Source organism: Haliotis asinina, chromosome 8 (assembly GCF_037392515.1).
Source record: "Haliotis asinina isolate JCU_RB_2024 chromosome 8, JCU_Hal_asi_v2, whole genome shotgun sequence".
Classification (NCBI taxonomy): Eukaryota; Metazoa; Mollusca; class Gastropoda; order Lepetellida; family Haliotidae; genus Haliotis; species Haliotis asinina.
In genome coordinates, this window is record NC_090287.1 from 52,579,989 (window position 1) to 52,594,802 (window position 14,814).

Consider the following 14,814-nt stretch of genomic DNA (forward strand, 5'->3'; position numbering starts at 1 on the left):
GTGCATCGGTGGGTTTTCACTACCAGATTTGTCATGATTAATGTTTTATGTTTTATCCTCACCATGACCATGCTCATAGTCCTCACTAAAGTTATAAACATTTTGAGACTTACATTGTTTTGGGTTTCCCCCTTATTATGCCATAGCATTAATGATAATAATAAATCATTTATGTAGCACCTAGTATCCGTCTGACTAGTTGCTCACTGGATGCTGAATCACAATCTGATTATTATCATGATTAACCAAAACTGCCTGTGATGCTGGAAGATTATAATCACATGACTTACCCACCAGGTACCCATCTTTTGTAGGGTGAACAGAGGCAATTTTGAACAAACTCACTTGCCAAAGGTGAGGCCACATGTATCACACGTACCTCATTGTAGGGCAGGACTGAAGTCATAGAAACTCTCAGACAGTTGCCAAACAGTCACCAATTTGTGCTCAACGTTGCTCAACTTCAACAGGACCCCACACCACCACAAATAGTTAATATCACTTGTTTACCACAGAAAATGGTGTTCAACCAATCTCTAAGTTTCTGTGAAAAGGAAAATCTTAAATGGTTTCATTAAGGAAATAAAGGATGGCTGATTAATACTTATTTTATGAGGTTATACAGTTTATAGTTTTTATACAAAGCAAGATGGGCGTAATGGCTTTCACAAACACTTGACAGGTTATCACAGGAGGATCAAATGTACAGGTGTCTGAATCAAGAGCAAAATACAGGTGCTGAATATCTCCGTAAAGGAAAATAGTTTGGTTAGCATATCCAACTTGATAATGTTTTCTTTCACATTGTTCTGTGAGAGTGATATCACAGTTTAACTGTGACTTTTGCAGAACTTGTTAGATAGTTGAAATTAACTGCAGTAAACCAACACACTTGACCAAAACTGATGGTTTTTGATCAATGTTCCCCCAAGTGTTAACTGTTTACACTATTTAATCTACACCATGTAATTCATGTCAAAACTCTCTTGAACTAGGCTTGGCATTTGTATGTTTGCCAATAACTGATAACCTGGAGGCTGTCAGTAAAATTCATGTTTCATATCTGTATATTTACTTGCATGATAAATCATTTACTTCTTACTGGCATGGCTAGCATCATGTTGAGTCTGTGGGCTCACTGGGGCATCATTCAGACGGATGTTTACCTGGCAATTGGCAAAACCAAGGGTCATAGATAATGCGATAATACATGGAAGCACTTTCCCAGGAGGGGGTAGAGCTGGGGCTGATAGGATGATTCTGGATAATGTGATGTGACCATGGCACACCTTCTGAGGTGTGGGTACGGACAGATGAAGGGCTCAGAAGGATGTGAATAAGATATGACAATGGGTGCACCTTCTGAGGTATGGGTACGGACAGATGAAGGGCTAGAAAGGATGTGTTGTTATGTACAGAGGAAGGACTTGGAGGATGGTGTATAATGGGATATGACAATGGGTGCACCTTCCAAAGTGTTTTGATGGACTGGTGAAAACTGGATGGACTGGAGGGTGGTATAATGAGACAATACAATGGCTGCACCTTCCTGTTTTTGGGTATGTGCAGATGAAGGGCTGGGAGGGGGAATGAATTATGAAATTATTGTGAATTTTGTTACTCAATTAGTAACCCCCTGTGGCAGTAAATTTATAAAAATATTCCCTTAAAAATCAGCTTTTCACAAGAGTCTTGATGCTATTACTGACAAAATGGTTCAAAATCAAGTTATTATTTTATAAAACCCAGTGCAAAATTCAGTTTAAGAGCCAAAGTATTTGTAAGAAATAATGCTTTTTTCACCTGTCATGGGCACCTTGTTGAGCCAATTACCTGTGATGTCTATGAAATGTCATGAGCCTGGCATTGTTTTGGATTGAGTGTCAAGTAAAAACATGATAAAGCTTTGTTATAAATTCACTTAGGGGTTTATTTCATGAGAAAAGGATGTGGCAATCTCCTACGTACTTTCAGCAATGGATGCCATCACATGGTTGGATGATGCTATGTGTCTCTGTCACTGAACTCCTGGCATGTTTAATGTGTGCTCCTTGTACACCTGTAGTACCAGTGGACCTGTCCACAACATTGTTCAGCTGAAAGATGGATAGACTATTTTTTTCCGTAGCATGTTGGATCCACTGCCCGCACAGTAGCATATTGGTTCATACAGTACCATGTTGGATCAACTGCCTGTGCAGTACCATGTTGGCTCAGCTGCCCATACAGTACCATGTTGGATCAGCTGCCTGTACAGTACCATGTTGGATCAACTGCCTGTACAGTATCATGTTGGCTGAACTGCCTGTACAGTACCATGTTGGCTCAGCTGCCTGTACAGTACCATGTTGGTTCTGCTGCCTGTACAGTACCATGTTGGCTCAGCTGCCCATACAGTACCATGTTGGATCAGCTGCCTGTACAGTACCATGCTGGATCAGCTGCCCGTACAGTACCATGTTGGCTCAGCTGCCTGTACAGTACCATGTTGGATCAGCTGCCTGTACAGTACCATGTTGGCTCAGCTGCATGTACAGTACCATGTTGGCTCAGCTGCCTGTACTGTACCATGTTGCATCAGCTGCCAGTACTGTACCATCTTTTCTACTTTTGGAGAATAAAATACTAACCTAAATATGTCCTGTTTAAGAAAGGAAAATCCCTTATGTCCCTTATGAATATATATGCCTATGCAAAGTCCTCTTTCTGGAGGAGACTCGTTTGTTTCCTGGGCTATGTCTAGATTACCTCAACTCTGAAATTAGGCAATGTTCTGGGATCCATTTACTTTGTAGGTTGTATTTAGTAGATGTGTGCTTTTGAATAAGGTAATTATAATTCTTGGACTAAATTTCTGTCCTTCACAGACCCATTCTTTTGTGATTATTATGCATTTCAAGGGGGTATGCACATTAAATGAAACACTGAAAACATGTAGAGTTGGTCTAAATTAATTCTCATCATGTGCCACTTGTGCATTTGTTACACTGTTCCAACTTTTGCGCTTTCCTTTGCGCCTACCAGTAGTAGCGATTAGAATCTTTGATTGCTTGTTAAACGTTTCAGTAAAATTCTGAGATTTATATGTTCAATTGGAGAGTTAAAATAATGAGGGTTGACAATCTAAATTTCACTTTATTTGATTTACTTTTTTGTTTAAAGTGATATTCATTGGTACGTTTTCACTACAAACAGACCATAACTACGAGGACAAGTTTTCATGATGTCTGGAAGAAGTTAAGGTTTAAAGGAGCTGGAACAAGCATATTATTCACATGACTGAATAACACATGAGGAACTCTTTTGATAATGCTTCTGTCAAATGTGTTTCTAATAGCTCTTGTTGATTAATTCACCAAGAACAAAACGCATCCAAAACTTCATACTTCTAGATGCAAGTGTTGAGATATGATGGGTCATCTTTTCATGATTGTCTACGGAATTACTTTGAGCAGCAAGGTATTACCCTGAGCCAATTCCCTCTGATGAAACTACATCCCTTGTTGATACTGTTATTTCAATTATCCTTATCTTCGACTGCTATCTTCATCTTATGACCACTATTACAGAGGTCCAAGCATTGATAGCATCTGAATTACTCTTATCAGTCTCTCATCAGGTGTATTGACGTGGAGAATCAATAAATTGTGGCAGATTTACAGATATCACTGTTTCATGTTTGCGGCACATCTCTATGCTGGGGTGACTCACAAATTGCCTTCTACATTACAGTCTACCGTTCTTCTTGAGTCATGGTTTATTCTATGCAATAAGATTTGACAGAACAGAAAGGTCAGATTCCTCATATGGCTTTGTACATGATGGAGATGGTCTAGGAAAGTACATAAAATGGTTCTAGTCAATGAACAGGGCAGAAATTCATTTTTTACTGCGTGATTTTACTGGGATTTTTATGGCTGATCAAAGTATGAGTTTCATTTTTTTATGTTGAAGGTCTTTTACTGATGACTGGTAAGGAGGCCTTTGAGAGTTGGTATTTTTTTGCTATTCTTCATGCCTCCTTACTTTGGTATATATCATCTTCTGCCTTTTCTTCGGAATGAACTTCGCTTTTAACTGACGACAGATAAGATGACCTCAGAAAGTCTGACATTTTATCTTTGATTCAGACTAACTTTATTGTTGGTACAAACTGACTTTATGATTGTTTTCAATTTCCATCTCTGAATGCACTTTTTCTGAATCAATATAAAGAGTGAAATATGGTCTTTTAATGTCAGTCAGAGCAAGCACAGCAACTGGTATATTAGCAAAAAGTCTGAAAGGTTCAACTCAACGGAGTTTTTTCAAGTTTGTAGCAGTGTCTGATATGTCAGATCTTTCGGTAGCCTGGTGCAGTGATCCAAGGTGCAACACCCCTGAAGAGTTATGTCTCTTAGTTGTGCCTGGATCAGCTTGTAGATGGTTAAAGTCCATAATTTCTTCTTAAATCCAGGTGGTGGAGTAGCCTAGTGATTAAAGCATTTGGTAAAAGATTCATGAAACCAAACTCACTTACTTATTGTGATTGTTGGTTTCATAGTAAATCATCTTTGCTTGGGGGTCTCACCAATTGAGGAAATTTCTTTAACAAGAATCACTTTATACTTTCCTTGAATTAAATTGTATGTGATTGATTGCAGCAAGTTATAACTATTTGATACAACCATTCGCTCATTCCTTAACCCTCCCAATCACTATCCTTTGCTTATTCCTTCACTTACTCCTTCACTCACTCCTTCATGCTCTCCCTTTTCAGTCACTCCTTCACTCCCTGTGATGATAGTCACTACATTGTCTGAAATAGCAAGTTATAACTATTTGATACAACCATTCGCTCATTCCTTAACCCTCCCAATCACTATCCTTTGCTTATTCCTTCACTTACTCCTTCACTCACTCCTTCATGCTCTCCCTTTTCAGTCACTCCTTCACTCCTTGTGATGATAGTCACTACATTGTCTGAAATAGCAAGTTATAACTATTTGATACAACCATTCACTCATTCCTTAACCCTCCCAATCACTATCCTTTGCTTATTCCTTCACTTACTCCTTCACTCACTCCTTCATGCTCTCCCTTTTCAGTCACTCCTTCACTCCCTGTGATGATAGTCACTACATTGTCTGAAATAGCAAGTTATAACTATTTGATACAACCATTCACTCATTCCTTAACCCTCCCAATCACTATCCTTTGCTTATTCCTTCACTTACTCCTTCACTCACTCCTTCATACTCTCCCTTTTCAGTCACTCCTTCACTCCTTGTGATGATAGTCACTACATTGTCTGAAATAGCAAGTTATAACTATTTGATACAACCATTCACTCATTCCTTAACCCTCCCAATCACTATCCTTTGCTTATTCCTTCACTTACTCCTTCACTCACTCCTTCATGCTCTCCCTTTTCAGTCACTCCTTCACTCCCTGTGATGATAGTCACTACATTGTCTGAAATAGCAAGTTATAACTATTTGATACAACCATTCGCTCATTCCTTAACCTTCCCAATCACTATCCTTTGCTTATTCCTTCACTTACTCCTTCACTCACTCCTTCATGCTCTCCCTTTTCAGTCACTCCTTCACTCCCTGTGATGATAGTCACTACATTGTCTGGTTCCGACTAGATTATTTACAGATCACTATCATAAAAATGGAACGTTACTAAGTGCATCATTAGACTAAGGACAAACACTCCATCACTTCACCCTGACCATCAATGACTCCTTCACTCTTCACTTTATGCAGAATATCGACCATGGCCTGTGGTATTGACCTTGGGGTGTAGTTTGACCATTTGTAGTGGTTTAAGTAGAGTACGGACCATGAGGAATGGTTTATGGAGGGCATTCTCTTGGTACAGAGATTTAAAGAAAACAATTGACCATTTGCAGTGGTTTAAGTAGAGTACGGACCATGAGGAATGGTTTATGGAGGGCATTCTCTTGGTACAGAGATTTAAAGAAAACAATTGACCATTTGCAGTGGTTTAAGTACATGAGGAATGGTTTATGGAGGGCATTCTCTTGGTACAGAGATTTAAAGAAAACAATTGACCATTTGCAGTGGTTTAAGTAGAGTACGGACCATGAGGAATGGTTTATGGTGGGCATTCTCTTGGTACAGAGATTTAAAGAAAACAATTGACCATTTGCAGTGGTTTAAGTAGAGTACGGACCATGAGGAATGGTTTATGGAGGGCATTCTCTTGGTACAGAGATTTGGTTGTTGTTGTAGGCATGCATTGATGCTTGACAATGGTTTACTGAGAATATCAACCTTGAGCATTGGTTTAATCATAGTAACTGACCGTGGTTAAACCATGGTTAAAGGAGAGTTAGTGACCCTGAAGAAATGGATAAATGATAGTAACAGACTATAAAGACTTGAAGGGAGTATTCTCTGATGGCAGTGGTTTAAGTGTTGTATTGATCCTGAGCAATGATTAAAAACATACGACTGGCTCTGAGGAATGAGTAAAAGAGTGTCATTGAGAGAGGAATGACTGAATGAGTATGGTCCCTGATAAATGGTTTTAAGACAGTAAGGACAATAGAGAATATGCATTAAGCATGGATGCTAGTAATGGGTTAAAGAATGTATAAATCCTCAGGAATGTCTTTAGGATATAACGACCTTGAGAAAAATTTCAAGAGAGTACTTGTTTTGTGGAATGTTTAATGGGGAGCACAAGCATTTGGCAATGGTTTAAAGAGGTTGATTTCTACCTCTGTTGTTTGCTTTAAAGTGAGTTGTAAACCAGTTTAATTATCTAAAGATTATACTAAAATGTAGAAAGAGAAATTTGACCCTTTAAATTGGTTTATATTGAGTACAGAGCAATTTGACTTGTTTAGACAAAAATATATTATATTTTTGGATTGTTTTGAAGATAACAGCAATCTGTAAAAGTTCTGAAGAAAATATTGAATCTCTTAATGTTTGGAACATCAAGGCTACAACATGGCCTCTTAGAGGGAGATGTGAAGAAGTTCACAGGAGGGAAACGTGATCTGTTCTGGAGGGAATTAACAATGACCAGGTGAAGAACACTCCATAGGTTGGGGGCCATCTGCTTGATATCGGATGGCCATAGACACTGAGAAACATGGAGGAATCATCCAGAGTTGGCAACAAGTCCTCCCTATTGCCTTGCCATATGTGAGTGTGTGTGTTGGTTTACACATATTTCATTGTTGTATGCCGTTGAGTGGAGGAGCTGGATGGAAAGTGAATTCTTGCAAGTGCCAGATCTGTCCATGTTGTGTTAAGTGGTTTCAGAGTCTGTTGAGCCAGAAACAGAACCTCATGACCTCTCCATGGGGTCACTTGCTGACTGACGCTCTGGGTTTGTGGCAGGGGATTCAATCATGGTTTTAACAAGCAGTGTTCCGATTAATTGAACTAACCGAAGATTTGTTGCAGTGACCAAAAACAATCGGTCACATTTTCTCATATTCAAACACAAATGATTTTGGAACTTCTGTTTTAGTTTTTGAAATACTTGACGATAGAATGTATCTTTTAAGTTGTCATTGCCTGAAAACGTGTTTATTTATCAGAAAACTCACTTCACTGACTAAAACATCATGATTGAATTAGGAGATAAACATCATGTGTTGGCCAATTTCCGGGTGTTATTGAGTATTTGAAGCACGGGAATGCATTTGGAACCGACGGCGTCAGCCGGAGGTTTCAAATGAAATATTCCTGTGCTTCAAATACTCAATAACACCCGGAAATTGGCCAACACATGATGTTTATCGACATTGTAAACACAAAAGTAAACCAAAGGGGTTTTACTGTCTGCACTCGTTTACATCGAATACGGACACAGCAGTGAAGTGTCATCAGCTGGCCGTTTCAGCTGGTTCTCATGGTAGCATCTGGAGTTGCTCATTTGTGACGTCATTCTAACTTTACGTCACAATATGATTTGAATGACGTCACCACTGTTGATGACACAACAAAACAATTGTTTACGTGTCAATACGCGGTGAATAGTCTTTCAGTTTCCGGGAATCTAATACCATTTAATCATGTTTTTCAACCAATCAGATTACAGAACACAGTAACTTTTGGTTTACAATATTTGTTGAAGAAGCCAGGAATCATCACTTTATGCATCGCGTTATACATATCTGCAATAACAACCTGGATAGGAAACTCTGAAAAATGGTGCTATCCAATTGTTTTTTATGATTGTTTTTGGTAATGAAGCAGTCATCAAGTGTGAGATTTCAACCAATTTCCAACACACTTTTTAACACTTAGCTGGGTAGGATACTGCACTGTTTATCTTGTCTAAACATGGTACTTGAATATTGATGGAGGGTGAATTGCCATGCCATGATACAAGGATGTGTATTGTCATGACATGCATAGCATGATAGAACGGCAACAAAGGGTATTTGTTTTGTCAGTTATCAAAGACTGAGTGAGTGAGTGAGTGAGTGAGTGAGAGAATACTGTTTTACTCTGCTTTTAGCAATATTCCAGGAATATAATGATGGGGAGACACCACACATTGGCTTCACACATTGTACCCATACAGGGAATGGAACCTGGAACTTTAGCATGATGAGCAAATGCTTTAACCGCAAGGCTACCCCACAGCCTCAGAAGACTTTGAATATTGTCATGATGTGATACAAAGATGTATATCGTTTTGACATGATACGAAGATGTGTATTGTCATGACATGATACAAAGATGTATATTGTCATGACATGATACAAAGATGTATATTGCCATGACATGATACATAGATGCATATTGTCATGACATGATGCAAAGATGCATATTGTCATGACATGATACATAGATGCATATTGTCGTGACATGATATAAAGATGCATATTGTTATGGCATGATCCAAAGATGTATATTGCCATGACATTATGCATAGATGCATATTGTCATGACATGATACACAGATGCATATTGTCATGACATGATATAAAGATGCATATTGTCATGACATGATACAAAGATGTATATTGCCATGGCATGATACATAGATGGATATTGTCATGACATGATGCAAAGATGCATATTGTCATGACATGATGCACAGATGTGTATTGTCATGACATGATACAAAGATGTATATTGCCGTGATATTATATAAAGATGCATATTGCCATGATATGGTACAAAGATGTATATTGTAATGAGTGAGTGAGTTGAGTTGAGTTTTACGTCACACTCAGCAATATTCCAGCTATATAGCGGCAGTATATTGTCATGACATGATACAAAGATGCATATTGTCATGGCATGATTCATGGATGTATTGTAGGGTTCATGTGTGAAAACACAGTTAGACTTATATTTGATGTCAGTCTAAACCCTTCACTTAAAAGAACTTGGGTTACAATGGACAAGAGACAGCATACATGGATTCACATCTTACCTTTGAGCATCTTAAATGTAAGTGCAGTCACATAATGTCTGATTTCCACTTTGACCCATTTCAGAAATCTAACGTAATTTATTGATACTGGTCTGTCAATGTCAAAGAGGTGCTTCTGGTTAAACCCATTCCTCAACCAAGGAATGAGTGAGTTTAGTTCATCTCTGCATTCAACGATATTCCAGCTATATGGCAGCAGTCTGCAAATAATCAAGTCTGGACCAGACAATCCAGTGATCAACATCATGAACATCAATTTACACAGCTGGGATACAATGACATGTCAACCAAGTCAGCGAGCCTGACCACTGGTTCCCATTAGTTGCCTCTTACAACAAGCATAGGTCACTGAAGTTCTAACCGAGATCTTTGCGGGGCCCCCACCCAGGGAAGTGTTGGTGTATGTATATAATTTATATACACTGCTATGTGGAGTATCCACGTGGTCAGTAGGTGACTCTGGCATGTGTTGGCATGTGTATACGGAGTGTATACATTGTGTATACACCTGTCTGGGAAGCTGCCCATACCACATCCTGAACACACTGAGCCAAGGTGTGGAGGGGTTCCACTGTAAGATGCTTGTCACTGTGTCAAGAATCTGTCTACAAGAGGATGTATGCATAAACAAGTTCTCATCTGCTTCCTTGCTCACCTGCGTTCTTTCCAGCAGTGAGTTTTATCAAAATATTTCACGTAGTGCTTCTCAGTGGTGTCCCCCACTCTGATTTTGATCGATTATTGCTTTATTAAAAAGGGTGTTAAAACACACTCACTCACTCAATTTCTAAAACTCCACAGGCTTGATTGAGATGTAAATATCCCAACTGCTAATGGCTGAAAGCGTGCATGAAACACCCCTTGAAAATGCTAAGACACCAACAGTAATTAATGAAAGTGACACATTCAGTTCAATAAGAGATTAGCCTCAAATTTGTAAGTGCAGTTATGTTAAGTTTTGGCATCATAGTATGCATAGTGTTAGGCCTTTTAAACTAATGGCTGTCCTGAATCAATCACAATGACAAATCTCCATACACATTTGCCAGAAACTGACAGATCTCATCTTGCACTGTCTTAGATTGACTCTCCTATCTGTTATATTAACAGACTTACAGAAACTTATGGTAGGTGTTTTGATGCTCAGGCTGTGTCGTACGAGAAAACTTTTGAAAATTTATTGTCAGGTTTGGTATAATATTGAACAAACGTTATGGATAACAACTTCTTGTATTTCATGAGTATGACATCAGCAGTATCAGAATCTGTATCTAAATGTCGAACCAAATAAATGAAGCTACAGTGGTTGAGCGGGTTAGGCAGTTGACTTTGTGTGCTGGTCATTGACTCTTTGAGTCCTGGATGGGAATTAACACACTATAGTACAAGGGTCTTTATTTTACTAAGAATAAAATCCCAAATATCAAATATTTTTCATCACTTTCTAAACAGCATTGTGTATTCAAAGGAAATAAATGAAGTTGTTATCAATAAAGGCTGTTTGATACTGCACCTCCCACCTTCTAATATGCCACTCAAAAAAAGGTATTGTACAACACAAGAACTGTCATAGTTAGAATACTGTGTCTCATGTTAAACTCTGGCATGACATCGCAATGTGCAAGCACAGGCACACACACAGACAATCACTAGACACATACATGCACACAGTTACACACACATTACTAGAAGTGTGAGGACACTTCAGTGTGACATTAACCCCCATTTCACCACAGAGTTTTAACTCACACTTGCAAGTGAGTCCAGTTAAGAAATGGCTGAGGTTGCAAAAGGATTTGAACTTGAATGGTTTGAAAAACCTTTCCATATTGTTTCATTTAGAATCAGTTTTGAAAGCAAGTTTCAGCAGCTTTGAGCTATAATGTGCTTTGAGCTATGGTAAGAGTCTGGTCCGTCTACACATTCATATGTTGATAATCCAAACGCAGCATTTACAGCAGCGAACATCAAAGACTACCTCGCTCCATGTTTACATTGCATACAACCCCCCTAGTAAGGAAAGCTAATTGCTTAATGATATAATGGCACTCGTCAGACCCATGAGCCCAGAGCGAACATGCTGGAGTTTGCTACGGTGTCAGGATCCATCAGCTCAACTTTGCTTAGATCAGGGACAGTAGTCTAGTGGTTAAAGCGTTCGCTCCATACACAAAAGGCCCGGGTTCCCTTCCACACATGTGTACAATGTGTAAATCCATTTCTGCTATCTTCTATTACAACATTGCTGGAATATTGCTTAAACCATGGCGCAAACCATTCTCTCTCGCTTGTTTGGATCAGGTGAACTTTTCAGGGCCGAGTGCTAGACGAGGTCATGGTAGTTGAAAGAAAATTGAAAATTGTTAGTGTGGTGTTATTGGGAATGAAGTAGATTGATCAGGTCTTGTCTCGACTTTTCTAATCACTCTGTATATCTTTTCCAAAAGTAGTTAGGTGTTGTTTGCAAAGGAATAGTAATGGAGTTGACAGTGTATTGACATGAAAGGGGTACACCTAGTGCTGGTCACTGGTCACTGATCACGCTATTCAGATCTATAATCAGAGTTCAACCACTAATCATCAGGGGTTCAAAGATAACCTTACTTTATTATTGTTGTTGAATTTAGTAGATACATTATAGCAGATATGAAATATATGATAAGCAGATGAGAATATATCAACATGGTATCTGACATAAATGTTTAGTGGACTACTTATTGGAAAGTGATAAATAGCAAAGAAAGATGACCCTACTTTATTCTCATTGTTAAATTTAATAGATATATTTTGAGCAGATATGAAATGAAATCATAAGTCTATTTGCAATTTGAAACCATAAGCAGAAATTATCTAGTAGCCCATGGACAAGTAAGATACCATAAATGACTGCCCGAATGAAAACTTACTTGTCCCAGGTGTCAGGCTATGGGATTTTTAAACCCCTGATCATCTGTATTGATAAACAAACCCTGAGTTATACTAACGAAACAGGCAACAATTAATACTGCGGAAACTCCTTGTTGAAACACACATTCGAGCATGTTGTTTATGTTGCAGATTATGAGGCAGAACCTGCATCAGCTGTTTATACTTTGATTTGACAATCATAATAAAATGAAGCCTTTTTTCTAAAATATGATTTGATGTTTAATTTTTTATAAACATCTGTAAGTCTTTGGAGTCCATAAGTTATTGCTGAACAAGATCTATCGATTAACAGATTATTCAATCAATCACTCAATGTATATTGGCTGACTTGAATTAGCAGGTCTCAGTGTTTGGTGGACGTCTTCCTCACATTTCCAGTGGAAGCTGTTGCCTTTTGCTTGAAGGCAGAAATAACCCCTTTCTTTATGTGTTTGTTCATAATGAATCGGTAGATTGAATATATATATATATATGTTTTCTCTTTCCTACATAGCTCCAGGATTGTCTCCTGATTGGTTCTGACCTCACCGGGACTGTTTACTTTTGGAACAAGATCAATGGGGAGTCAGAGGCTGCTGTGAAGACCCATGATGCACCAGCGCACAAGGTGGCGTATCATCATGGTCGAATGTGGACAGCTTCGGGGTGAGTCATTGCATGATAGTGTTCAGACACTGATAGCTTCAGGGTAAGCCATTACATGATAGTGTGCATTCAATGATAGCTTCAGGGTAAGCCATTACATGATAGTGTGCAGACACTGATGGGTTCAGAGTGAGCCATTACATGATAGTGTGCAGACACTGATGGTTTCAGAGTGAGCCATTACATGATACTGTGCAGACACTGATAGCTTCAGGGTAAGCCATTATATGATAGTGTGCAGACACTGATGGTTTCAGAGTGAGTCATTACATGATAGTGTGCAGACACCGATGGTTTCAGGGTGATCCATTACATGATAGTATGCAGACACTGATGGGAGACTCAGGGAGACCAGATAGGTTTCTAAATGTTCAAAGCAGATGGTGTTTAAGTTAGCATTAGAATGTCACTTCATGTTTTCCTGTGTCATTCTTAGCTTCACCAAACCAGGCCTAACCACCATGTGTCAGTGGAGGATGTCTCCAGTACTGACATGTTTGCTATCAAGTACTTCATTCTGATAGGCAATTCATGGATAAACATAACTGATAACATTTTAAATTGTATGAATCCAACTCCATACCAAGAATGGGAACACTGTGTGGAACCCTCTTCCAATGATTTTGCTGGAACAAGTTGTAGAAAACTATACCAAGAGTGAGCGACTGAGTGAGTGAGACAGTGAGTGCCTGAATCAGTGAGTGAATCGATGAGAGAGTGATTGAGTCAGTCAGTCAATCAGTTAGTCAGTGGATGGACAGTTTGGCAGTTTGCGAGAGGATAGCTCAAACTGAAGCATTCTCTTCTGCGAAACCTGGAAGCATATTGGGTGCTGATAAAACCATCACCAGCAAACATGGGAATCAAACACTTGATCAGCCTATCATGCTATCCATTGGTCCATTGGGACTCAACTGTACTCTACACTGTTTACTGACAATACCATTTCAGTCAGTTCCTACTTCAAACCAACAAGTCAACTAAGATCTTTAGGCTTTAGTTCATACAAGTGTGAGATATTCATTGACAAACCTGAACCTAGTTAACATTTAGAAAATAAAGTAAGGTTTCTTCACATTTCTCAATGTTTGAATATAGTTTGAATGAGCTGCATTTTATTGACGGATGTTGTCATAATACGACAGAAGTCATGAGAATTTCATTGAAGACAAACATCCTCTTTCAACATGGGAAAGTACTACAGTTGATATGTTGGACATCCCACCGTGAATGTACTTAGATTTGGCTTATTTCCCACCTCAGATCTGGAGAATATTGCAAGTTAAATACACCCTTCATGAAGACAAGGTCTGTTTCTCGTCTTCTTAAATGCATAGCTCATCAGCGCCATGCCAACACGCAGAACAAATTTCTTCAGATGTTCAATATCTGTGTTGGCTGTGTGTTGGATGTTGTTTGTGCAGTGGCTGAAGATTGTCTTCCCCTACCCAGAGGACATATAACGTCTTTCTCGATCTTCACCAACTCAGTTTGCACCTCAAGACATTGTTTAATGGTTTCATCTATATGTGGCTAGTCTGCCATGTTGGTTCCATTAATGAACAGAAAAAGAGTTGACGTTTTGTGCTGTTTGCAAGATAATAAAATTATGAATTTTAGGGCTTGTTTTCTTAGAAATTATGAGTTTGTATAGAAAAGCTCCCATGAGGTAACAGCATTTGACAGAAACAAATTATAACATCTGTTGGATATATATAGCAGTATTTCAATGTTTTTGAGGTTGGCAGCAATGGTATTGGAACCCAAAGACCCTAAATCTTTAACTTAAGGTCTGTGACAAGGATCTGTTCTCATTACATG

At 38.7% G+C, this 14,814-nt stretch overlaps 1 protein-coding gene across 1 annotated transcript in view; it reads left to right on the forward strand.

The window, feature by feature from the left end:
* The window catches only part of LOC137294245 (uncharacterized), a 115,308-nt gene that overhangs the window by 55,563 nt on the left and 44,931 nt on the right, over window positions 1–14,814 (forward strand). The window contains exon 20 of the mRNA XM_067825241.1: window positions 12,842–12,993. Coding sequence (XP_067681342.1) covers window positions 12,842–12,993 — 152 coding nt within the window. The remainder of the gene's footprint in view (window positions 1–12,841; window positions 12,994–14,814) is intronic.